This window comes from Planococcus citri, chromosome 5 (genome assembly GCF_950023065.1).
Source record: "Planococcus citri chromosome 5, ihPlaCitr1.1, whole genome shotgun sequence".
Taxonomy (NCBI): domain Eukaryota; kingdom Metazoa; phylum Arthropoda; class Insecta; order Hemiptera; family Pseudococcidae; genus Planococcus; species Planococcus citri.
In genome coordinates this window covers 3,935,505-3,960,219 of record NC_088681.1, presented here as the reverse complement: position 1 = coordinate 3,960,219, position 24,715 = coordinate 3,935,505, and the positions used below count along the sequence as shown (strand labels likewise).

The 24,715-nt window shown below is 31.8% G+C and overlaps 1 protein-coding gene across 2 annotated transcripts in view; it reads right to left on the bottom strand.

The window, feature by feature from the left end:
* Positions 1 to 400: 400 nt before the first annotated feature.
* The window catches only part of ear (ENL/AF9-related), a 38,779-nt gene continuing 14,464 nt past the window's right edge, over positions 401 to 24,715 (bottom strand). For both annotated transcript variants that reach the window (XM_065369121.1, XM_065369122.1), the window contains 3 exons: positions 21,626 to 21,778; positions 11,303 to 11,452; positions 401 to 7,483 (listed from right to left, as the gene is read on the bottom strand). In XM_065369121.1, coding sequence (XP_065225193.1) covers positions 5,750 to 7,483; positions 11,303 to 11,452; positions 21,626 to 21,778 — 2,037 coding nt within the window. In that variant the 3' untranslated portion in view covers positions 401 to 5,749. The remainder of the gene's footprint in view (positions 7,484 to 11,302; positions 11,453 to 21,625; positions 21,779 to 24,715) is intronic.

Here is a 24,715-nt window from a genome sequence, read left to right as displayed (position 1 = left end):
TTCGTTAGACACACTTTTCGAACTTCAATTTGGCTGAAATTTTCACACATTCTGAAATAAAAAAAAAATACTCGTAAATTCGAATCGTACTCGAAGCAGCTTTAAATCTCGGCAGTCCCACTCGCTCTGTTCCTTCGCCGGTCGCCCTTGATCGCGTATGACAAAAACAAAGGTATAGTATACCTACATTATACTAAAATAACATTAAAAACTCGTCAAACACTTTCTCATCTCTCGTATTTCTACACAAATCAAAAAGTATTACAATTAAGCTTCACCGTTGCTAGAAAAATTTGTACTATTTCATCTCATCTACTACCTATTAAATAAAAAAAAGGCGTCTTCGATACGTCACTGTCTTTGTACACAAGCTCTTTTCTTCCAGTAAATTAAAAAAAAAATTATTTCAACTATCTATTTTTCTCGTTACACTTCGAATACAAAAAGCTCGCGCACTTACAAATACCTACAAAATCTACAACATACGACGAAAAGGAAAAAAAAATAAAAACAGAAAAAACAAATCCTTCAAACAAGCTCATGGAATGTGCGCCTTGGAAAAAAAATTCATCTTTTTTTTTAAAAAGCTCAAGGCGTTGTACTTTTACGAAAATCTTAATTATTAAAAAAAAACAGGTTTCGATGTTGTATATTCCAATTAACTTGAAATATTTTCCCACAGGTAACTACTAATAATAATTTACATTACGATAATCGTCTATTGTTTAAAAAAAAATTATTAATCGATCGTTCATTTTTTAAAAAAATTGCATTTAGGTATCAAACCTTTAAAATATTTCAATCTCTCACATTTGCGATAAATTGCATTAGGGTATTAAACCCTTAAAACACTTCAATCTCCCATTTTTACGACGTATATAGAAAAAAAAAAGAAGAGAAAAAAACCGATTAACATCTTAAACGTAGTACATTTAACTAAAAGAGGAACTGTTTGGATAATAAATTTATCTTAAAAACGTTTAAGTTGTTTTTTTCTTTTTTTAAAGTAAGGAAAAAAAATCATCGCACACCCGCTGCGTATGCGACGAAACAATAAAAACAAAAACTAACAAAATTCGCTAAAATACCGCTATTTCTTCTTCGCTATATTTCGAAATTACATTTAGTCTAAAAAACAGTATCAACGTTCGACGTTCGATAGACTTGAAAAATCATCGTGAAAATTGGCATTTCAAGCATCTTTTTCAACAGTCTATATGCAGTCAAATTGATGATATTAATTCGTCGTGCAAAGCGTGATATTGTTGAGCAGGGCTGGATAAACTGATATTGCTTCAGAAGTACTTGCAACACGTTGGATATTTCACAAGTTGTAGTTTGGCAGATGAAAAAAATCTATTTTTTTTTTTTTTTTTTTACAAATTGTTGAGGATTTTTTTTATTATTTTTAGCAAAGTGCATAATTATGTAGGTACCTAATTGACAAATTATAATTTTTTTATTCCTTCAAAATGTTCAATTTTCGGCACAATATCATTTTTGGCCAAAAAAAATCATTTTTTCTTTTGAGAAAAATATTCATTTTTTTCAGAAATGGTCATAGAGCAATCATTTTCCTGCCAAAGAATTATTTTTTACCACAAGTAATCATTACAAGTATTTTTATACAAGAATCCCTTTTTTTTTCTTCAAAAAAAATGTCATTTTCCCCAAAAGTTGTGATTTTCAGCTAAAACGTCATTTATCATCAAAAATTTTCATTTTTTTCCAACACTAAAACCATTTTTGCCAAAAAAGACATTTCTTCGCCAAAAATGACATTTTTTGCTAAAAATTGCCATTAACCATGAAAATTGTTATTTTTTGTCAAAAGGAACCATGTTTTATAAAATTGGTAATTTTTGCCAAATTGGTCATTTTTTTGGCCAAATTTGTCATATTTTTTTTTTGGGGAAAATTTCTCATTTTTTTGTGACTAAGTTAGTTTTTTCCAAAATGACAATTTTCACCCAAAACTAGTCATTTTTTGTCAAAAGAAATCATTTTTCCTAACAAAATGTTCATTTTTTGCCATGATCATTTTTTTTTGCAAAAATGCAAAGTAACCATTCCCCCTCCCCCCCCTCGAAATTGTCATTTTTTTTGTCAACAGTAACCATTTTTTGCCCAATTGGTCATTTGTTTAACCAAATTTTTCATTTCCCCTCAAAATGACAATTTTTACCCAAAACTAGTCATGAAATTATTTCTCCAAACAATAATGTTCATTTTCTGCTCGAAATTGCCATTAACCATAAAAATTGTCATTTTTTGTCAAAAGGAACCATGTTTTACAAAATTGGTAATTTTTGCCAAATTGGTCATTTTTTTGGCCAAATTTGTCATATTTTTTTTTGGGGGAAAATTTCTCATTTTTTTGTGACTAAGTTAGTTTTTTCCAAAATGACAATTTTCACCCAAAACTAGTCATTTCTTGTCAAAAGAAATCATTTTTCCTAACAAAATGTTCATTTTTTGCCATGATCATTTTTTTTTGCAAAGTAACCATTTCCCCCCCCCAAAATTGTCATTTTTTTGTCAACGGCCGGTAACCATTTTTTGCCAAAAAGGTCATTTTTTGCTCAATTGATCATTTTGTTTAACCAAATTTTTCATTTCCCCCCAAAATGACAATTTTTAGCCAAAACTAGTCATGAAATTATTTCTCCAAACAATAATGTTCATTTTCTGCTCGAAATTGCCATTAACCATAAAAATTGTCATTTTTTGTCAAAAGGAACCATGTTTTACAAAATTGGTAATTTTTGCCAAATTGGTCATTTTTTTGGACAAATTTGTCATATTTTTTTTTGGGGAAAATTTCTCATTTTTTTGTGACTAAGTTAGTTTTTTCCAAAATGACAATTTTCACCCAAAACTAGTCATTTCTTGTCAAAAGAAATCATTTTTCCTAACAAAATGTTCATTTTTTGCCATGATCATTTTTTTTTGCAAAGTAACCATTTCCCCCCCAAAATTGTCATTTTTTTGTCAACGGCCGGTAACCATTTTTTGCCAAAAAGGTCATTTTTTGCTCAATTGATCATTTTGTTTAACCAAATTTTTCATTTCCCCCCAAAATGACAATTTTTAGCCAAAACTAGTCATGAAATTATTTCTCCAAACAATAATGTTCATTTTCTGCTCGAAATTGCCATTAACCATAAAAATTGTCATTTTTTGTCAAAAGGAACCATGTTTTACAAAATTGGTAATTTTTGCCAAATTGGTCATTTTTTTGGCCAAATTTGTCATATTTTTTTTTGGGGAAAATTTCTCATTTTTTTGTGACTAAGTTAGTTTTTTCCAAAATGACAATTTTCACCCAAAACTAGTCATTTCTTGTCAAAAGAAATCATTTTTCCTAACAAAATGTTCATTTTTTGCCATGATCATTTTTTTTTGCAAAGTAACCATTTCCCCCCCCCCAAAATTGTCATTTTTTTGTCAACGGCCGGTAACCATTTTTTGCCAAAAAGGTCATTTTTTGCTCAATTGATCATTTTGTTTAACCAAATTTTTCATTTCCCCCCAAAATGACAATTTTTAGCCAAAACTAGTCATGAAATTATTTCTTCAAACAATAATGTTCATTTTTTGCCAAAATAATCATTTTTTTACAAAACAACCATTTTTTTTTTACAAAATTTGTCATTTTTAGCCAAAATTGTCATTCTTAGTTGAAAATTATTGTGATTTTTAGCCAAGATTGCCATTTCTGCAACAGGACACTTTTTGCAAAAAATGACATGATTTAAACTAGAAGTTGTCATTTTATTTTGCCAAAAATTATCAACCAAAAAATAAGATTTTTCAATTTTTTACCAATCAAAAATTCTTATTAAACCCTAAAAAATAGTCCTTTTTTTCCTTTTTTGCCTAAATTGTATTTTTTTTTTTTTTACATAAAATTGTAATTTTTTGTCAAACTTAAAAGTAACAGTTTCCTTTGTCAACATGGTCATTTTATGCCAAAGGCAATCATTTTATTTTCCCTCAAAATTATTTAATTATTTTCTGCCAAAAATTACAAGTAATTTCTACCCAAAAAATGACAATTTTGACAATAATGGCCCACTGCTGGCAAAAAATGTAAATTTTGAGTTGATAAATAAATTACAATTCATAATTGGTAAAAAAATGGCAATTTTTGGAGAAAAATGGTCATTTTAGAAAAAAAAGTCCATTTTGACAAAAAATGAACTGTCGGTTAAAAATGATTTTTTTTTTTTGGAAAAATGGCCATTTTGGGAAAAAATGATGAATACTTAGGTGATTTTTTTCTTTGTAGAGTAACGACTTTTTTTTCCATTTTTTTGTTAAAGTAAATTCTAGCCAAAGTAGTCTTCTACTTTTCCTCAAGAAATTATTATTTTTTTTTCGAAGAATCATCTTTCATCTATAAAGTAAACTATTTTTTTTTTTTTCACAAAAATTGAATGTGTGAGTTAAAAAGAAGCAGTTTTTTCATGATTTTTCAAAATTTGGAATTTTTACCAAAAAGTTATCCTTTGCCACAAGATCTTTTTTTTTTCAAAAACTACAAAATTGTGTAAAAATGGTAATATTTTGAGAAATAGGTATATATTTTTTCTACAAAGATTCATTTTATGCATTAAGTGATCATTATTACGTATACTTGGCTAAAAATTATCATTTTTTTGGCATAAAAAAACATTTATTTTGTAATGTTTTGCCAAAAATAATAAATTTTCAGTTAAAGAATCATATTTTAGTCACTTTTTCGCTAAAGAACGATTTTTTTTACCCGAAGTGATCAATCACGTTGTTCTGGCCAAAAATATTCGACTTTTGTAAAAATTTACATTTTTTAAAGCAAAAAATTCTTCATTTTTCGTCCAAATTTATAAAATAATGCTCATTTTTAAAAATACTCAACTACGAACAAACTCTTTTTTTTGGAAAAATGGTTATTATCCCAAAAATTTCGGGTTTAAAAACTATAATAATAACAATAATATGGCTTAAACATCTAGTTTCAAGGAGAGGTATGTAGATGAGTACGTTGACCCATTCTTATAATGCATACGAGGTCTACTATGTACATATTTGACACCTTGCTATGTTGGCACAAGACGAGAAAGTGGAAGATCAGTGATCACCAGCCCTGCCATCGAGTCAAGTTCTGTACAACTTTGTGCTTGAAAATCCATCAAGGATGTGTAGGTGTACTATAAAAGCTGCCAAAAATTATGTCCATCGAATTCTGAAAATCAACTCGCGAGTATTTGTCTGCTTTTAGAGTTTACAGCAAAAATGAGGAATAATAATTCCAAAAGCAATATTTTAGTAACACAAGAAATCTATCAAAATTTAGACTGAGAAAGGCAGCTGGATAATCGATGGCCACTTTTGAATATTTTCCTATTAAAACGAACGACGCAGGAAACCAGTCCAAGAGTTCGGAATTAAATAAATTCAAGCACAAGTTGCCTAAAAATACAGTAACTCGCCTCGATTACCTACACGCTTCGCACAACACCCGAGTTTACCTATCTCTTAAATTCATTTCAAATCCAATCATCCGAAGAGATAATAAATAAAAAATAAATAAACGAAAAAGAAAATAAAAAGAAAAGAAAAAACGAAACGATAACAAGGAAAAAAACGAAAAAAAAAATTAAAATTAAAAAAGAAAGAAAAAAATAATAATAGGTCGCATAAAAGGGTGATGAAAAAGAAAAAACAAACAAACAAACTCGTACGTTAAAGTACTAAATAACAAAGCTCATGGTACAAAAAAATCCAACAATCTCTGTACTATCGATTCGTCCAGAGTGCACAAATCGAAATCGAAAGTTTTCGTGGTAATTTCGTACTGACCTGTTTCGGCCACAACCTGCACGATCCTCTGCAGTCCGGAGTTATCCTCTAATGTCATGATCTTCCTCTGCAGCTCTTTGAGCTTGGTAATGTACTCGTCGGTGAACTTGGGCTCCGAAGGGCTAACGGATTTCGACTGCCTGGTGCGATCTGATCCAGCCATGGGATCGGCCGGTTTGCCGGCCAGGTCGGCAGCTTGCGAGCAATTCGTCTCGTATTTGATCATCTTACTGGTGGCGTTTTCTTCTTTATCTTTGGATTTACGTTTACGTTTCTTGTTCTCTCGTTCTTCGCTATTTTTCTTCTTCTTTTTCGACGTAGGCGTCTCGTATTTCTCTTCTTTGGTTTGTTCTTCGCGTTTATTGTAACCGGACATGGGTTCTTCTTTGATTAGATTCATCTCGGGGGATGGAGACGGAGACGATAACATTTCCTTAGCTGGCATAAGTCTATGGTGAGCTGGCGGCAGCGAAGGTGGTGGCAGATCGTCATCCATGCTCGAGAACTCCGAATCCGAATTATCTAGCTCGAAAAGCGCTTTGACTGGTTTCTTTAGACGTCGAGGACTATCCGTCGAGCCGGACTTTGGAGTAGATCTCGACTGAGGTGCGGCTACGACAGCTGCCGGCGGTTGAGCTTGAGTCGCAGGAGTTGCTGGCTGCTGTGGCTGAACGTGTTGTTGTTGTTGCGGTTGCTGTTGCTGCTGCTGCTGCGATTCCATCGAGAATCTTTCCTTGTTTTCTTTACTTTCTTTTTTCTCTTTACGTTCTTCTTTATCGCGTTTGCTATCTTTTTTGGATTTATCTTTTTTATGCTTGTGATGTTTATGTTTGACCTCAGCTGGCTCCTTGCTGCGTTGCGTATTATCGCCGTTATTAATAATCTGACTATCCGTACTATTGTTGTTATTAGTACTACTATTATTATTATTATTGTTGTTTACATTATTGAATAAATTCTTGGTTTCCGCGATAGCTGCGCCTTTATCTTTACTGCTAATTTTTTCAGCCTTATTATCTTTATTATTATCGTCAGCGTTATTATTACTATTACTATTAGCGATCCTGTGAAATTTCTTCTCCTCTTTGTAATCGTCTTTATTCGAAAACAATTTCTCGGATCGTTCGTTGACGTACGACTCTTTCATCACAACATCGATATTCTCCTTCTTCTCGTTCTGTTTATATTTATCTTTAGACTTGGATTTCTTCTCATCTTTGTGTTTCTTATCCTTCTCTTTTTTCTCGAACTTGAGCATCTCGGTATTATTATCAGCGCTACTACGTCCGGTAGACGAACTCCGCTCGACCATCATCGCCGAAGATGACTTTTCCGAAGACGATGATTTCTCTTTGGACGATGACTTCTCCTCGTGATACGAGTTCTTCTTGCTGTCCTCTTTCGACGATACTTTTAATATTCGCACTTTATCGTCTTTGAATTTATCCTTTTTCGACGACGACGATGACGATAACTCGCTGCTTTCTTTGCTGCTACGCTTCATCGAGTTTTTATCTTTATCTTTGGTTTTTTCTTTTTCGCTGCCGCCGCCGCCGCCGCCGCCGCTGCCGCGTTCTTTATCTTTGTCTTTGTCTTTATGCGAGGACGAGCTGTGTTTCGAGGATTTCGACGAATGCGACTGCGAACAAATCAGAACGGAATTAAATAGGTTAATTGAAAGAAGAATGGTGATGGGTATTTTCATAGATTTAAAATATTTTATTTCTAAAAAAATAATGTGAATCTTCGAGAGCATTTTTTCAATATTGAAGATTGGTTTCACTTTTCTTTAGCCCACCCATCATCAATGGAAAATGTGCGAACTTTCCAGTTATTTGGATCATTTTTGAAGAAACTATCATAAAACTTGAAGGAAATTATGCAAAAATTGGTAAAAATTCGCCAACTATACAGACCTCGTACTCAAATTTTTCTAAAAAGAGAAGTAATTAAAACGAAAAAAGCTTGAAATGGTCACCTAAAGTGACCAAAAAAGTGATAAGCATCTTTTTGAAATTTTTCGAAAAAAAGTGAATTTTATTTACCAATATTAATAAAAAAGCGAGTATTTTTGATAAATTTTTGACAAAAAACTAGAATTTTGATAATTTTTGCAAAAAGACGGAATTTTTTCTGACAAGCAAAAAATTATAGACTACTTTTTTGCAATTTTTGTCAAAAAGCGAGATTTTGGACAATTCTTATTTGAAGAAGCGAGATGTGATTACTTTTTACGAAAAGCAAGACTTCGACAAATTCAGCAAAAAGTTTTATTTTTTTTTTTAGAATTTATTGACAGAAAAATGGCATTTTTGAGCGAAAAGGAGAGATTTTTGAGTGGGTAATTCTTGAAAAAAGAAAATCTAGCAGACTTCTTAGCAATTTTGTTAAAAAACGAGAATTTAATTTTAGCAAAAAATGGAAAAAAATAAGATTTTTGGCCAGTTATTGAAAAAAATTAGACTTTTTGAGATTTTTAGCAAAAAACGAAATTTTTTAGCAATTATTGGTATAAATAAAAAAGTTTTGTAAATTTTTATATGTACCTACCTACCAAATAGATGAATACTCTCTCTCCATCCCTGACAGCCCCTCCGAAATGGAAAAATTTATTACTCTTGTAAAAAAACACAACCTGACAAATTTAATATAATCTTACGTAGGGTGTAATAATCTTGTAATTATAAACACCCAAAAAAAAAAAAAAAAAAAAAAAAAAAAAATTTTTGAAAAAAATGAGATTTTTTAGGATTTTTAACAAAAAACTGAAATTTTTTACCATTTTGCTGAAAATAAAAAAGTTTTATCAATTTTTGAATAAAAATACCTACCGCAATATTAATTTTTGACCAAAAGTAAGATTTTTGTACCATTTTTGAAAAAATTGAGTTTTTTGGAATTTTTAACAAAAAATTGAAATTTTTTACTATTTTGCTAAAAATTAAACAGTTTTCAAATTTTTGAATAAAAAAACCTACTGCAAGAATTTCAGACAAAAAATAAGATTTTTATTGTACCATTTTTGAAAAAATTTGAGATTTTTAGGAATTTTCAACAAAAACCCGAATTTTTTCACTACATATTTTGCTAAAAATGAAACAGTTTTACCAATTTTCGAATAAAAAGACCTACAGTAATAATTTTTGACAAAAAATAAGATTTTTATTGTACCATTTTAAGACCTACAGCAATAATTTTTGAAAAAAATACGATTTTTATTGTATCTACCATTTTTGAAAAAAATTGAGATTTTTTTGGAATTTTCAACAAAAACCCGAAATTTTTTACTATTTTGCTAAAAATGAAACAGTTTTACCAATTTTCGAATAAAAAGACCTACAGCAATAATTTTTGTACAATTTCTAAAAAAATTGAGATTTTTGGAATTTCTAACAAAAAACGAAATATTTTTGCCGTTTTGTTAAAAATGAAAAAGATTTGTCAATTTTTGAAAAAACAAGACCTTCTTCAACAATTTTTGACAAAAAGACCTACTGCAATAATTTTTCATAAAAAATAAGATTTTTGTACCATTTTTGATTTTTTGGAATTTTCAACAAAAAACTGAAATTTTTTGCTATTTTGCTAAAAATAACACAGTTTTACCAATTTTTGAATAAAAAGACCTGTACAGCAATAATTTTTGACAAGATTTTTTGGAATTTCTAACAAAAAACGAAATTTTTTAGCCATTTTGTGAAAAATGAAAAAGATTTGTCAATTTTTGAAAAACCAAGAACTTCTTCAACAATTTTTGAAAGAAAGCAAGACTCAGACAATTTTAGCTAAGAGTAGGAATTTTTCGTACTGCTGACAAAAAAGTGATAATTTTTAGTAATTTCAGGAAAATGAAAAACTTTTGGGTAAAAAAAAAACTAATTTTGAAAAAAATTGAAAAAATCGATTGACCGCAAAACCAAAAGTGGGCTCCAAAGGAAAGGTGCAAAATTGAAAACTTCGCAAAAAACACAATTGGGCATTGGGTACCGAAAATCTGTGTTTTCAAGAACGTGGAATTCATTTTTCAAGACTATTTGACCCGCAAACTCCAAAATGAGCTCTATAAAAGAGCAGTACAAAATTTACAATTTTCAAAAAATGCGATTCGAGTACCAAAATCTCGGTTTTTGAGGGCGTAAAATTCATTTTTGCAGATCATTTCACCCCAAACGCCAAAAATAAGCTCGAAAGGAGCGGTACAGAATTTACAATTTTCAAAAAGTACAATTCGAAAATGAGAATTTTATAATTTTCAAAAGAAATAATTCTAGTGTCAAGATCTGACTTTTTGAGGATGCAGAAATCATTTTCGAAGATCATTTGACCTCAAACACTAAAATGGGTACTAAAAGGAGAGGGGAGGGGGTGGTTTCGAAATCAAATATTTTTCAGAAATTTTCTCCTTTCAGCACCCCTCTTTTTGGGAGCTGAGGTCAAATGGTGTTCGAAAATGAATATTTTATAAAAATACCCTCCTACCTACTCAAAATTTTGTAAAATATTGTAAAAATTTAAGATACATATAAACATAATTGCTTCAATTCAACCAAAATTCAGAAAAAAAAAATGTTGGAAATTGAAAAAAGTGAACGAAACATCATCAAGAAATCAATAAAACTATGCAAAAATTTGCTCAGTAGTCAGAAAAATTGATCAAACTTATAGTGCAAAAAATTACGAAAAATTGAAAGAACTACAAGAAATAACTCAAAAAGTCCCACCATGGTCTTTTGGGGTATTTATTTATTTTAACAATATTTTGAACAATTTTCAGTGCAATGTTCAAAGAAAACTTTTTTTTAATGCTACATTTCTGTGTCGAAATCGCTCTAAATAATCCCGCATTGGAAAAAAAAATGTTCTCCACGTTCCACAAACAATATTGACCTCCAATGCTCCTGTACAGAACCCCCCTCGCGGTGTACAAAAATATCAACAAAAAAAATGAATGCGAGAATGAAATTTTTTGAACAATTTTTTAGCTCTGTGTTGAAATTCCTGTAAATGACTTTTTTTTTCAAGGAACCCCTTTAACCCCTCAAGCGATGTTGCTGCAAGTTTTGAAGAAATTTGCGTCATTTTTTGTTCAATTTTCTCAATTAGGAGTGCTCTAAGAAAGGGGCCAAGGGGAGATTTTCCTTAAAAAGGAGACATTTCAAAAGAGAAGATGCCACATTTTTTCTCCACTAGGTAATTACATTTCTGAGAGATTTTTTTTATCTCATTTTTTAAATAAAAACCAACAATTTCAAAGGGTGGTCAAAGTGAGGACCAGAGGACCACCTCAAATTGCATCCACGTTGCTTTGAAAAATAGACGGTTTGAAACTCCGAGCCCCCTTCCCAATTCAAAACTGAAAAGTGTGGAAAAATTTTCCAATTTTTGATCAGAAAGCTTCATTTTACGTGCGTTTCTCGCTAGTACTACATATTCCATATTTATCTTCTATATTTTTTACCTGCTTCTCTTGAGGAGGCGGTTTATCTGAGATCTGATTTTTAGAGCTTGATTTAGATACTAATGGTATTTTGGACGTTTTAATCGGCTGTCCGAATATCGAAAAGGGATCATTTGCGCTAAGTTGTTCCTCATTTTTCGGCGTATTCTCCTGCAAAAGCAAAAAACATGAATAATTGATTATTTGAATCAACTCCCAAAAAAATGAAAAGTTACAATGATAAATATGCACATGTGTTAGGTTTAGAAAAAAAGAGGCACAAGGGAAAGGGGAGTTAAGAATGAGTTTGAGTAGATTATTGAAGAGGGAACAGGGACTTTTCTAAAAAGCCTCCAGTGGGACCATTTCAAATCTCATTCAACTCCGATAAACGAGTATAACATATTAATTCCAAACCACAATTTCCTACTTCTTCTAATCACTTCCCACCAACACTGTCAACCTCCCTTATCTGCAAATATAATAATTGCCATGCAACGTGCGGTTAATTACCACATCAATATCCCGTCACATCGTTAACCACATCAAACTATCTCGAGGGCACTCGTAAAAATATGCATTACTCTCCAAGTCGTCGAAACCCTTACCTAATGTTTCTATTTATACGATCAAGTTGAAGTGCATTTATTTAAAATCAAAACAAAAAAGAAAATACTAATATCAGCAACATTAATAATAATAACCATTCCCAAACGTTCATTAACTTCAGTTCCAAACGATAGCTAAGCAGCAGCAGCAGCAGCAGTAGCAACAACAACAACAACAGTAGAACGATGACCAACTGGTTCATTAACCAGCTCGTGTCATTGTTAGCAGCGCATATTACTCGTACATTTACGCATAATAATTTTTTAATGTACATTTTTCTCTCTTTCTTCTCCAAATACTCAGCAGAAAGATGGTCGCGTTATTTCTATTTGGCATTACGAGTATACACTGATACAATGTTTCACTCGTACATCAGAATTCGTAAATGCATAGATAATTAAATAATGTAGATTGTGTAGAAGATGTACGTTTGTTTGCGATACGAGTAGATTAAACGTGCATATTTTGATTTTAAATTACTTTTTTCATCAAAACAACACGTAGACGTTTCTGTTTTTTAAGGTACCATCATCATACCAACGCGATAAGAAAAGCTATTTTGTGCAGCACTCAGCACTCTGAGAAGCGATATTTTCTTCTTTTTTTTTGCGAATTCCCCCTTTACCCCGTCTTCTTCCCGCATTTCCTAATTAATCATTCGTTAAAGATTCTTATCTCTTCGATGTTCGATTGATACGTAGGTACGAGTGTGTAGAATATCGCGGTCGTGATTCATACCTACTAATTTATGTGTACCTACCTATATGTATAACATTAATGACCGATTATCGCAACAATTTTACATTTTTTTAATCACGCTGCATCTTTTTCTTTCTTTCTCTACAACTGCTACTACTAAGTTGAAAATTTGTGACCAAAGATCACCGTATTGCTTATCTGGTTGATTTGGTCGAAAAATAATGAACCATTTAGATAAATTGAAAAATGATTTTTCATCTCACGATGGAACCTTTTGAATTTGCACATCTTCGATTTGAACGAAAACGAAACCGAGCTACTCGTAGATGGAAAAAACATGTTTTAAATTCCTTGCGACCGAAATTTCAGATGCTCAAGTTCAAGTTACAGGCCTATTTCTTTAACTTCTGTCCCATGTAAAATTCTATAAAAAATGGTTATGAAACGTCTTACTTGGTATATTGACTCTACAAATTCCCTCAGTTCTTTTCAAAGTGGCTTTCGGAAAAAAAGATCTACTCTGTACCATCTTTTTAGTCTTACACAGGAAATCAATACTACCTTTCAAAATAAAGAATTTGTACTCTCAGTCTTCTTTGATCTTGAAAAAGCTTTTGACAAAGCATGGAGATACAAAATACTTCAAAAAATACATTCTATAGGGATCCGAGGGCATTTAGCTTACTTTATTCAAAACTTTCTATCAAATCGTACCTTTAGAGTCAGAATTGAAAATACATACTCTGAACTTTTTGATATTGAAAATGGAGTCCCTCAAGGCTCTGTGCTTAGCACCATACTATTTATACTCCTAATTGATGATATCTGTAGTATTATTCCTCAACCTCTTTCCTTGAGAATTTTTGCAGATGACATAAACATTTCAATATGTTCAAATAACATCAAACTAGCCTCAGAAATGATCCAAAAAACTCTAAATTGTATCGAAAAATGGGCTGAAACAAATGGACTAACATTTTCTGAATCTAAAACTCACTGTATACTTTTTACCAAGAGAAATAAAACCTACCCAGAACCTATCCTTGAATTCAAAGGACATCCTTTAGTTTTTAAACCAACTACTAAATTCCTCGGACTTACTTTTGATAAAAAACTTACTTGGACGCCTCATTTTCTCAACATGAAAGCTCAACTTAACAAACGTCTAAATTTACTAAAAATTGTTAAAAATCCAAAGTATAACCCATCACGCCAACTATTACTTCACTTGTACAAAGCTCTGATACGTAGTAAAATTGAATATGGAAGTCCATGCTTCACAAACCTGTCAAATAAAACTACTAACATTCTCAAAACTGTTCAAAATTCCTCCTTGCGCATCTGCATAGGTGCTCTCTATTCGTCTCCAATTGATAGTATTTATTGTGAAGCTGCAGAGCTTCCTCCTGATTTTAGGAAAATTCTCATGACAAACAAATTCTTAACAACTGTTGCAAATAATTCATCTCACCCTCTTCAAAGGTCACTCAATGTCTACAGCTCTCAGCATTTCCTCCATACTTCAGGTCCAATCCCAGAATTTATCAAAACTATGAACAACCTACAAATTGACCTAAAAAACCTAATATGTACATCAACCAATATCTTATCCCCCTTGGTCTCTCAAACCTATACAGATGGAATTTTACTTAAGAAACTACCCAAAACATGATCACTCCCCATTATTAATCAAGAGCCACTGTTATCAAACTATACTGAATATAACTTATGCTTCACAGATGGTTCAAAAATTTCTAATATTCATACTGGTTATGCTTACTCAATTAATGACAAAGTTCTCAGTTTCAAAATTCACAACTGTGCCTCAATTTTTACTACTGAACTCACTGCTATAAAACATTGCCTAATAGATATAATTTCCATTCAATCAAAAAATAAAAAATTATTAATCCAAAGCGACTCACTAAGTTCACTGCTATCCATTCAAAACATTTTTTCTGGCCATCCCATAGTCCAAGACATACATAAGTTCCTTTTTAACCTCCAATATTATGATTACTCAATTAGCTTCATGTATGTTCCCAGCCACATAGGTATCACTGGAAACGAAACTGTAGCTAGATTAGCAAAAACAGCAGCTGCCCCCTCCCCTCTTACCTCTCTCACTCCTGATGACATTAAATCTCTAATCACTCACAACACATTTACTAACTGGCAGAACTTTTGGTCACAACAAACTTCAAACAAACTCTTCCAACATAAAAAAACTACCCTTCCCTGGAAAAATCTAGGCCACCTGAACAGAAAAGAAGAAATCCTGATTACTAGACTAAGAATAGGCCACACAAAAATTACTCATAATCACTTATACCAAAAAGAACCAAAACCCTCATGCCAATTTTGCAGAAACGAACCCACATCCATCCAACACATACTTTTCAACTGTCCCCAACTAAAACAAAACAGACTTACACTACAGATAAAAAAAAAAACACCTACTATCCCTGACAAACCCTCAGAAATACAAAAATTCATCTCCCTAATAAAAAACATAAACCTCACAAACCAAACCTAACCCCCCCCCTTACGGGTGTAATAATCTTGTTATTATAAACATCCAAAAAAAAAAAAAAAAAAACTTGGGAATTAGAATGATGATTTTTTAGAAATTCCAAGTTTGAAAAAAAACAACAGGCTTGAACGAATTGAAGGCAAAAGCTTTCAAAAGTTCGTATTTCAATAGGTGAAAGAGCTTTGTGTTTTTTTTTTCTAAATGTGAAGAGTTGATTTTTTTTCGTTTCAAAATTTTAAAATTTGAATGATGGTTTTTCAAAAATTTCAATCTCGAAAATGAAAAGAAGAGGCCCGAACGAACTGAGGACAAAAGCTGTCAAAAAATTCATATTTTGGTAGCTTAAAATATAATGATATCTCACAGATTTTTTTGTTGAAAAAATTTCTACCTTTTTCAACCAAATTTCCAGAAAGCTCTCCACTCGACCCCCTTCCTCCCACATACACAAAAAAATTGATCAGGTCAAATTTTTCACTGGAGAATTTTCAAAAAAAATCTAATTGGAAGATTTGTATACAAAGTATTTTTTAATTTCAATCAAAATGATGAAAAAACAATACAAATGAACGAATTAATAAATTTTTACTTTTTTCATTAAATTCACTACTTTGATGAAAAAACAATACAAATGAACGAATTAATAAATTTTTACTTTTTTCATTAAATTCACTACTTTTTCACTAAGTACTTTTACAACCTGTTAGATACCCTGAAAAAGCAATCTTATTTCATGTGAGGATTCGGATTTCTTCGGTTTCAAAATTTCAGAGTTGAATTATGGTTTTTCAGAAATTCTAAATTTAAAAAAAAAAGAAAATAGGCTCGAACAAACTGAGGGCCAAAAATTCCAAGTTTGATTTTTTTAAAAAAAAAACAGGTTATCTGACGGAATTTCTCAGACGAAAATCACTACCTTTTCACTTTAAAAAATTCCATTTTTCGCACCCCCTCCACCCTCTACAACTTTTCCTAAATTTTTAGGTGTCATTCCGAGATTTCAATAATTTTAAAGAACTCGAGAACGTCGAATGAGACGAAGGAAAAAGCACTTCAGAATTTATACAAATTCAAAAAAACAAATACCCAACTCCAAAAATTACTTTTAAGTTGGTTTTGTTGGCGTTCTTAAGTTTCAAATTTGAAAATTATTTCTTTGTAAATTTCAATCTTGAACAAGAAAAGAAAATTGGCCTCGACGTAACGAAGGAAAGAATTCTTGAAAATTCATTAATCCGAAGTTCAAGTAGCATTATTTTTTATGCGACTAGCGCGGTCGAAGCCAGGAGAAAATCTTTCGAATATTATTAATTAAAAAAAATTATTTAAGATCATTTTTTTCTGCAAATTGGAGCAATAATTTTTTAGAAAAACAACGTTATTTTTAAGTATGACAAAAATCAGTTTTTTGGGCTATTTGATATTTTTGAAATCGGAGCAAAAAACCACATTTTTAAAATACACCTAAAAAGTAATCTGAAAGGGAAAAAAATGATGACAATTCTCAGTCATTTTGCGTAAAAATAGAATTTTTTGCCATTTTTCAAAAAGCAAGTTGACAACTTTCGGCCATTTTAGCAAAACTAGAGGATTTTCGACTACCCAATGAATACCGACCAAAGTTAAAGGTACTATTCAATTCTTGGACCTTCCAGAGTAGAGTGACTTAAAATTTCTAGAGAAAATTAAAAAATAACTGGAGGCTCCAGAATGGTCCTAAACTGCTGGTCGTTGATGTGTGGGAGTTGAATCGAAGGAATTATTCACATTGGTTTGCTTCAATTCAAAAAAAAATCAGTTAAAAAATTTAAGCATTTCAAATTTTGTAAATTTTTAAAAATTTGAAAAAAATTCAAAAATGAATGTCAGCGCTTGAAATTTAAGTTACAGGGGTTTTAAGGCAAGTTCTTTCGATCAAGCTTGATTTCGTTCAATTTGCAGAATGTGAGTTCAATAGGTTCCCTTGTCAGAACAATTTTTTCAGTAGGAGTTAACACAATGTTTTTGATTGAACAAATTCGTAGAAAAACACCATATCAGGCTATATTTCACGATTCAATTTGTTAAAATGGAAAAGCGTAGGACAATAATTGCATTACATACGTTCATCGTGTAGACCAACACACGTTAAGATATTATTGTGATAACACTGGAATCAGCAACCGCAGCATGTTGAATGTAGTATGTAATACATATAGATTGCACTGTATAGGTATTTGGTAGAGGCACAACATACTATAAGTTGTACATATAACGCATACCTAGACCTACATATGACACTTCGATACAATACTTCGATCGTTTTCCTTCCCTCGTGCCCTTCTTCGGGTCTCGTAACAGCGTAATTACACATTAGCCATCAATGTTGGCTGTTGAGTGTATTATCGTCGTCACACCTGCTCATTGCAGAATATTGTACGTTACACCTTTTAGCCAAGTGCAAATCCTAAAATACGTTCCATTCAATTTTAACTCCGTATCAGAAGTCGTCGTTGGGATTCCCACAATTCATCATAATGTTCTAGAGGAGACTGATTTTTTGAGGCGAAAAAATGAATATTTTTAAAATCCAAATGAATGCAATATTTTTGAATTTGGTGTGGAACCTAAATTTCAAACCATCATACGAATTTGCAACTTTGAGGACTCCTGGAGAGTAATGAAAGTTCAGGGTCATCCTTGCAATAGAGAAATTGAGGCTGAACTAGAAATTGAGGCTGAACTCAGCTGGAAACTTTTTTTTTTTTAATAGCAACTTTCTATAGCAGCATAACATTACCAAAATTTAGTAAAATTTTGCGGAAATATTGTGAAAATCAATAAATCCTGGCTAAATAAATTTTAAAAAAAATGAAATGAAAATTAAAGCACGCCAAAATTGAGAAAAATTTTGAAAAAACTCCTAAAATAACACAAAAAGTTTTGAAAATTATGAAAAACAACAACAAATATAATCAACATAGAAAAAAATGTACAAACCACACGAAGTTGCAATAAAAACATTACAAAATGACTAGACTGAAAGTTGCCAAAAAGTAATGAAATTTCGGTATAATTTATCAATAATGCGTTTAAGAAAATCATAGGAATCACCGAAAATACCAAAGAACGATGAAATTTTAAAACAACTTGCCAAAAATGCAAAAAAGGTAAAAAGATGAAAACAGCAATAAAACTAAGTACTAAATATGGCCAAAAAGCAATGAAATTCAACTAAAATTCATCAAAAATACCTACATATTATAAAATGATGCAAAAACACGGAAAACGAATCATCAAAATCAATAAAAATCACAATGTAATGAAAATTCAGATGAAAGGGTATTCCCGGATAAGATATAGAATAGATAGGTGAAATGCCCCTGTCCTCAGATTTCTGATTTTTTGATTGAACATTGTTGGGTACCTCTGAAAAAAATTGTAGACCCAAAAATTTGTCCCCCACCCCACCCCCTTATCCACAATGACGAAACCCGATTTTTTCGAAAAAAAATTGCACTTCAACGAGTTTTGAATAAAAAATTTTGATTTTACCCAACATACCTATGTACATACAAGAAGCATGGGTCTATCCACATGAATTTTTTTGAAATTTTTCTGACCTCCTCCCCCCCGGGAGGGGGGGGGGAGATATTGACAAAAAATTTGAAACCGCCATATCTCCGAACCTAATTCTTGTGCCCAAAATTTTTTTTCTTCTAAAAATATGTTCAGGTAAGTACTATTTTTGAAAATGTTTTCAAATTTTTTCTCCAGGTGGATCATCTTTGAAAACTCAACAAACTCTTCAAAATGTGCTTTTTGTGTCTTAATAGCACCGCCAATTTAAAAAAATACTCTTAGTACCTACAGTTCTGAAGCTTTGCACGTGAACCTTGGAAAACTGTAGAAGATGCAACAGTTCCTCTAAAGGCTCATTTTGGGCCCATGAGCACCTCCCCACCCAATTTTGGGTCTGAAAAATGTTGGCAATATGGGTGTCGTTTTCATATGAATCGAACCCCCTGAACGCGAATAAGAAGTTGGATTTACAGTTGGACCCTTCCAAGGGCCCCATTTGGGGGAGGGGTATTAAAATGACAAAAATATCCGAAAACCGCATCAAAGTTGATAAAAATTATTTCTAAGAAAACAAAATTTCAGTGAGATTAGACGAAAATTGCAAGAAAAAACGTTCAAAACACGTTGAAATGATGTAAAAACACGGTGTAAAAAGCAACGAAATCAATGAAAATTACCAAAAAGTTGAAGAAATGACAGCGAAATTGGACTAAACGAGGGAAGAATTTAATATTTTGTTAAATATTTTCTCTCAGTTTTCCCCTATCATTTTTGCTGAGGGAGGGGGGAGGGACAGAAGCATAGACTTCTAGCGAGGGATTTTTTTACAAGTTTCAATTTGGAGGAGGGGCGGGCTTGACTTTACGACAAAATTATTTGAGATTAAAGTGTTTTTATTTTTATAAGAGAAGATGAAAAAAAAAGGGGGGGGGGTAAATTTAAAAATCCGAAAGAAGGGAATAGGTAAGTTAAAAGTTGCAAATTTCGATTGAAGAAATGAAAAAAAGAAAAACTAGCAATTTTGGCAAGAACAGGACTTTTTATGGCAGTCAAAGGCATAAAACAGGACTTTTTGACACTTTTTGCAAAGCTTGGGACTTTTTTTTTTTAATAATTTGAGGAATAAATGGAAAAAAATTGCCACTTTTCGACAATTTCAACGTACGAGGAACTTTCGGACAAATCTGACAAGAAAACGGATTTTTTTATTGGCAAAAAACAGAACTTTTTAAAAAATGATAGCAGAAAATATGACTCTTGTTGGGCAGTTTTGGAAAAAAAAGTTTTGAGCAGCTAAGCTAAAAATCAATGTTTTTTAGATATTTTGGCAAAAAGACAGGAATTTTTCTTTCAGCAATTCAAAAAAAATTTCTTTTGCAATTTCATCAGATAATAGCTTTTTGACACTTTTGACAAAAATTTTTTTCATGTGGGTAACTTTTTTATGCTCTTTTTAAAAATCACAATTTTTCCAAAAAATAAATTTTCAAACGATATAGGGTATTGCCAAAAAAATGAAACTTTTTGACAACTTTGATAAAAAACAGTATTTCTTGGCAATTTAGTCAAAAACCGGAATTTTTGACATTTGCAAAAAATATGACATTCCCATTGATTTTGACAAAAATTGGACTTTCTGACAATTGGGACAAAATGTACCCATTTTTTCAGGAAATTTTGGAGAAAGCCATAAGAAACAAGATGTCAAGTCTTAAAAAAGTGGGACTGTCTGAAAATTTTGCAAAAAATGAAACTTTCTGATGATTCTGACAAAAAAATATTTCCTTTTAGGCAATTTTGATAGAAAACATGAATTTTTGACAATTTTATCAGAACATGAAATGCTTTGAAAATGTTGACAAAAAATCTGTTTTTTTGACAATTTTTGAAACAGAATAGTACTTGGATGTCAATTTAGTCAAAAACGGAAATTTTTGACAATTTTAGCAAAAAATGTGACTTGTTTACTAATTGGTCTTGTTTTTTGAAAAAAATCAAGACTTTTCGAAAATTTTTTCAAAAAATTCATTTATACACAATCCTGCTAAAAAAATTAAACTTTTTGACAATTTTGACAAATGGCAATGTTTTCGCAAAAAACCGGAATTTCTGACAATTTTGAGAACAATTAGGACCATTTGATAATTTTTTACATAAAATGTGATTTTCCATTGATCTTGACAAAAATAGGACTTTTTGACCATTCTGACAAAAAAAGGTACTTTTTTTTGGGTAATTGAAAATTTAGCAAACAATGATGATTCTGACAAAAAAGAAACCTTTCTTTTGAAAATTTTGGGAGAAACACCACGAATTTCTAATAATTTTATCAAAACATGAAACGCTTTGAAATTCTTTTTGACCATTTTGGAAAAGAATAAGTTACTTCTTATAATATGGCAATTTAGTCAAAAACAAAAATTTTTCACAATTTTTGCAACGTGTAAGGATTTTTTGTCAATTTTACCAAAAATGTGACTTTTTGACAATTCTGACAAAAAGAACTTTTTAAAAAAAATTTCAGAATAAACATAAATTTTTGGCAATTTAGGCAAAAAAAAAACAGAAATATTTCAAGCAACTTCGCCAAAAAACAAGTTTGGAAATTTTGAAAAAAAAAAAAAAAAAAAAACAGAACTTTGGACACCTTGCAAGACTAAATAAAAGTATGGTAAAAGGAAACTTTCAGTCAAAAATCTGACAGAATAAATCAACCAATACTATAATTGCTTTCTATTTCCAATCTCTCTGTTCCTCGCCCTCCCCACATCTTTGTCTTATGGTACGATACACGAATAATTCCCTCGAATATTCTGCAACCTAATCATCGAGGAGATGATTCACCCTATACCTGGGAAGAGATAAATGTACTCCATATAGGAAAAGTTCAACGTCTATAAATTCTCAATTTAGTTACAATATTATAACAACGAGAAACTCACCTTTTTGGATTTTTTCGAAGATACGCTTACATCTTGAGGCGAAGCTTTGTTCTTATTATTCAAACTTTTATGTTCATCAGTGGAATGATCGTTATTCAACGCAGCCATATGATTGGTATGGCTACCAGAGGCGGAATCCGCTCCGACACCCACCTAAAAATAGCAACAAAAATTACATAAAAATTTACCCCAAAAAAAAGCTCACGAGAAAATTACTACCATAAATATACCTACATACGTACTAGATACATTAATAATTTTTCAAATTATGTACATAGTATAGCACATTTATAACACACAGTAAGTATAGTATACCTAATACGATATGTATAAAATACGCACTATATGTATAGGTATAAAACCAGCTACATATATCGTCATCGATTAACAACAAATACAAGTGTTTTCATTAAACAATCGTAAATACACGCACTCATACACGTACACGATTGCGTTATCGTTTGAGAAAACTTTTTTTCCGTTCCAAAAACAAGCCCCTCCCCCCGCTCTTTTCACCCCCATAGAAGGTCTTCTGCTGCAATAGAAAAACACACACCACACATATAAGTACGTACCAACATACTACTACGTCCATTTTATAGCTTTTTATCAGGCTAATGATGCGGTTTCATTAAAAATTTATCCATTTGTCTACACATACGAGTATAAGTATATTATGCATACAATATTATAACCACCACGACTACGACGACGACGAACCCGCTATATTAATATATCACACGTCAAATACGACGTCTCGCTCCTTAATTCATTGCCACAGGTACCTATATGTCGGTATTTTTCATTTCATTTTCGACCAGAAGGCAGGCAGCGTGCGATGAATTTTAGGTAAACATTTATTTCGGCTTCTTTTTTCATTTTTTTTTTTTTTTTGGTTGTTACCTTTTAAAAAAATACGTATAAAATTAAACGTCGTGGTATAAAAACCACCATCGCTATACCTATTAGACCAACACTTACATATGTACTAAACTAACGTACGTTATAAGTACTTATGTAAATTCGAATTACAACGACGACGCGGATTTTACGCTTTGTGAGCTTCCATCAATTAAATTTACATTTTTATATTATAATGTACATATTAATGGGCCAGCAGCCCGAACTACGATACGTTCGAAAATAATGTCGTCGTTGTTTGACAGGTATAGGTAATTTAATGTGGGAATTCGGATCGAATACCAACAACTATGAGTATATGTTTTTTTAAGCATTTTGAAAACGGAAGGGCACCGTATAGTTGATAAAATAGCAAACGAGGGAATCTCTATCAACCCCCTCCCCCCTCTCCAGCATGGGAATTTACAACAAAAAATTCAAATCGAGCGGGGTGTCTACCAAATTTTCGAAACTCGAATGCATGATTTTGCATGACCTTTTCTTCTATTGTCAAAACACCAAGATGACAAATATTTGACCCCCCCCCCCCGTCACCATTGAAAATTATAATTTTTTTTTGATTTCTGAAAAAAGATGAGATTGAAATTTTTTCAAATTTTTACGCCAGATTTTCACAACTGATTGACCAATGAATGCGGTTCAAACAATTTATTTGGAGTAGGAGTTGGAAACAAAAATGTCGAATACAAAATAATAAAAGAAATATCAATCGAATAATTTTGAAATTCTCATAAACGATGGATTAATACAAAAGCTTTGAATTTTTTTTACTGATTTGGCCTTGTCTCTGAAATTTTTCAAATATGGTACCTACTTTATTGTACAGTTCTGAAAATTCGCGCAATGGAAGTTAAATCAGCCCGAGCAAAGCGAGAGCAAAAGCTTCGAAGAATTGATAATTCGAGAAGTGAAATAAACACAATTTTTAGCGCGAGAATTTGATTTTGATTGCTTCGAAATTTTCAAATTCTAACAATGGACTAGTTTCAAAGTGTCAAACAAAATTCCAAAATTAAAAAGCAGAACTTCTGGCATGATATTTTTGAAACACATTACGACTTCTTATGGGGGGGGGGGGGGGAGAGAAGTTCAACATTTTACATGTCAATTTTTCATTTTATTAACGCCTTGGACATTTCATGGTTTTCTCGGATGGAAAGGGGGAAGAAGGGATGTCAAAGATACCGTTACCATTTCAATTTTTCATGGGCAAAGCGTTCTGTAAACAGTTCACGACTTTTTTTGAAGGAGGAGAAGAATCAAAATGTTACATCTCAATTTTTTACTTCTGCAGGGTTACAGGGATTTCCAATATTTTTTCAGGGTGGGAGGGAGGGGAGTTGACAATATATTTATTTACCATCTCAATTTTTCGTATTTGAAATTTTTGATCGTTTTCAATGAAATTTTAATCACGATCGAGGAAGTTATATGGGGTAAATAGGTAGCGCTACATTGCAGCATTTTTCACGCGAAAAACTCAATTTTAGGGTAACCTTCTCCTTAAATGTGGCTCTTAGAGGTGTCCAACTGTAAATCTAACTTCATATTCGTGTTCAGGGGGTTCAATTCATATGATAACGATACCCATATTGCCAATTTTCTTTTGTGCCAAAATTGGGGAGGGAGTGCCAATGGGTCCAAAATGAGGTTTTCAAGAAGTTATTTCGTTTTCTGCTGCTTTTAGAGGCCTGCATGCAAAATTTCAGGACAACATAACCGGTCGTACCGCATTTTTGGCGATGCCATGACCCCCCCACCACATTTTTGAGATTTTTTTTTAGTTTTTAAAGATTACCCACTTGAAGGAAAAATTTGAAAAAAATTCCGAAGATGAAATTCATCTAAACGTATTTTTAGAAGAAAAAAAATTGGATTTGAAGATAAAGGTTTCAAATTTTCTCTGGTCAATATCTCCCGGGGGGGGGGGGTGTAAAATAATTTTCTTCTTAAAAATGGAGTGGAGCCTGATGCAGAAACTGAGGATCGTGGGGTGAGGGCTCCCAACACACCTCAATTTTGGGGCTGAAATTTCAAGTTTTTTCCCCCATATAAAAATCAATAATGAAAATTGCCAAAAATTATTTCATTTTCCACGGACCACCCTATCGAGAGAGTTTAAGGATCGTAAAAATGTGGAAAATTGGTTGGTACTTCAATCATTTTTGG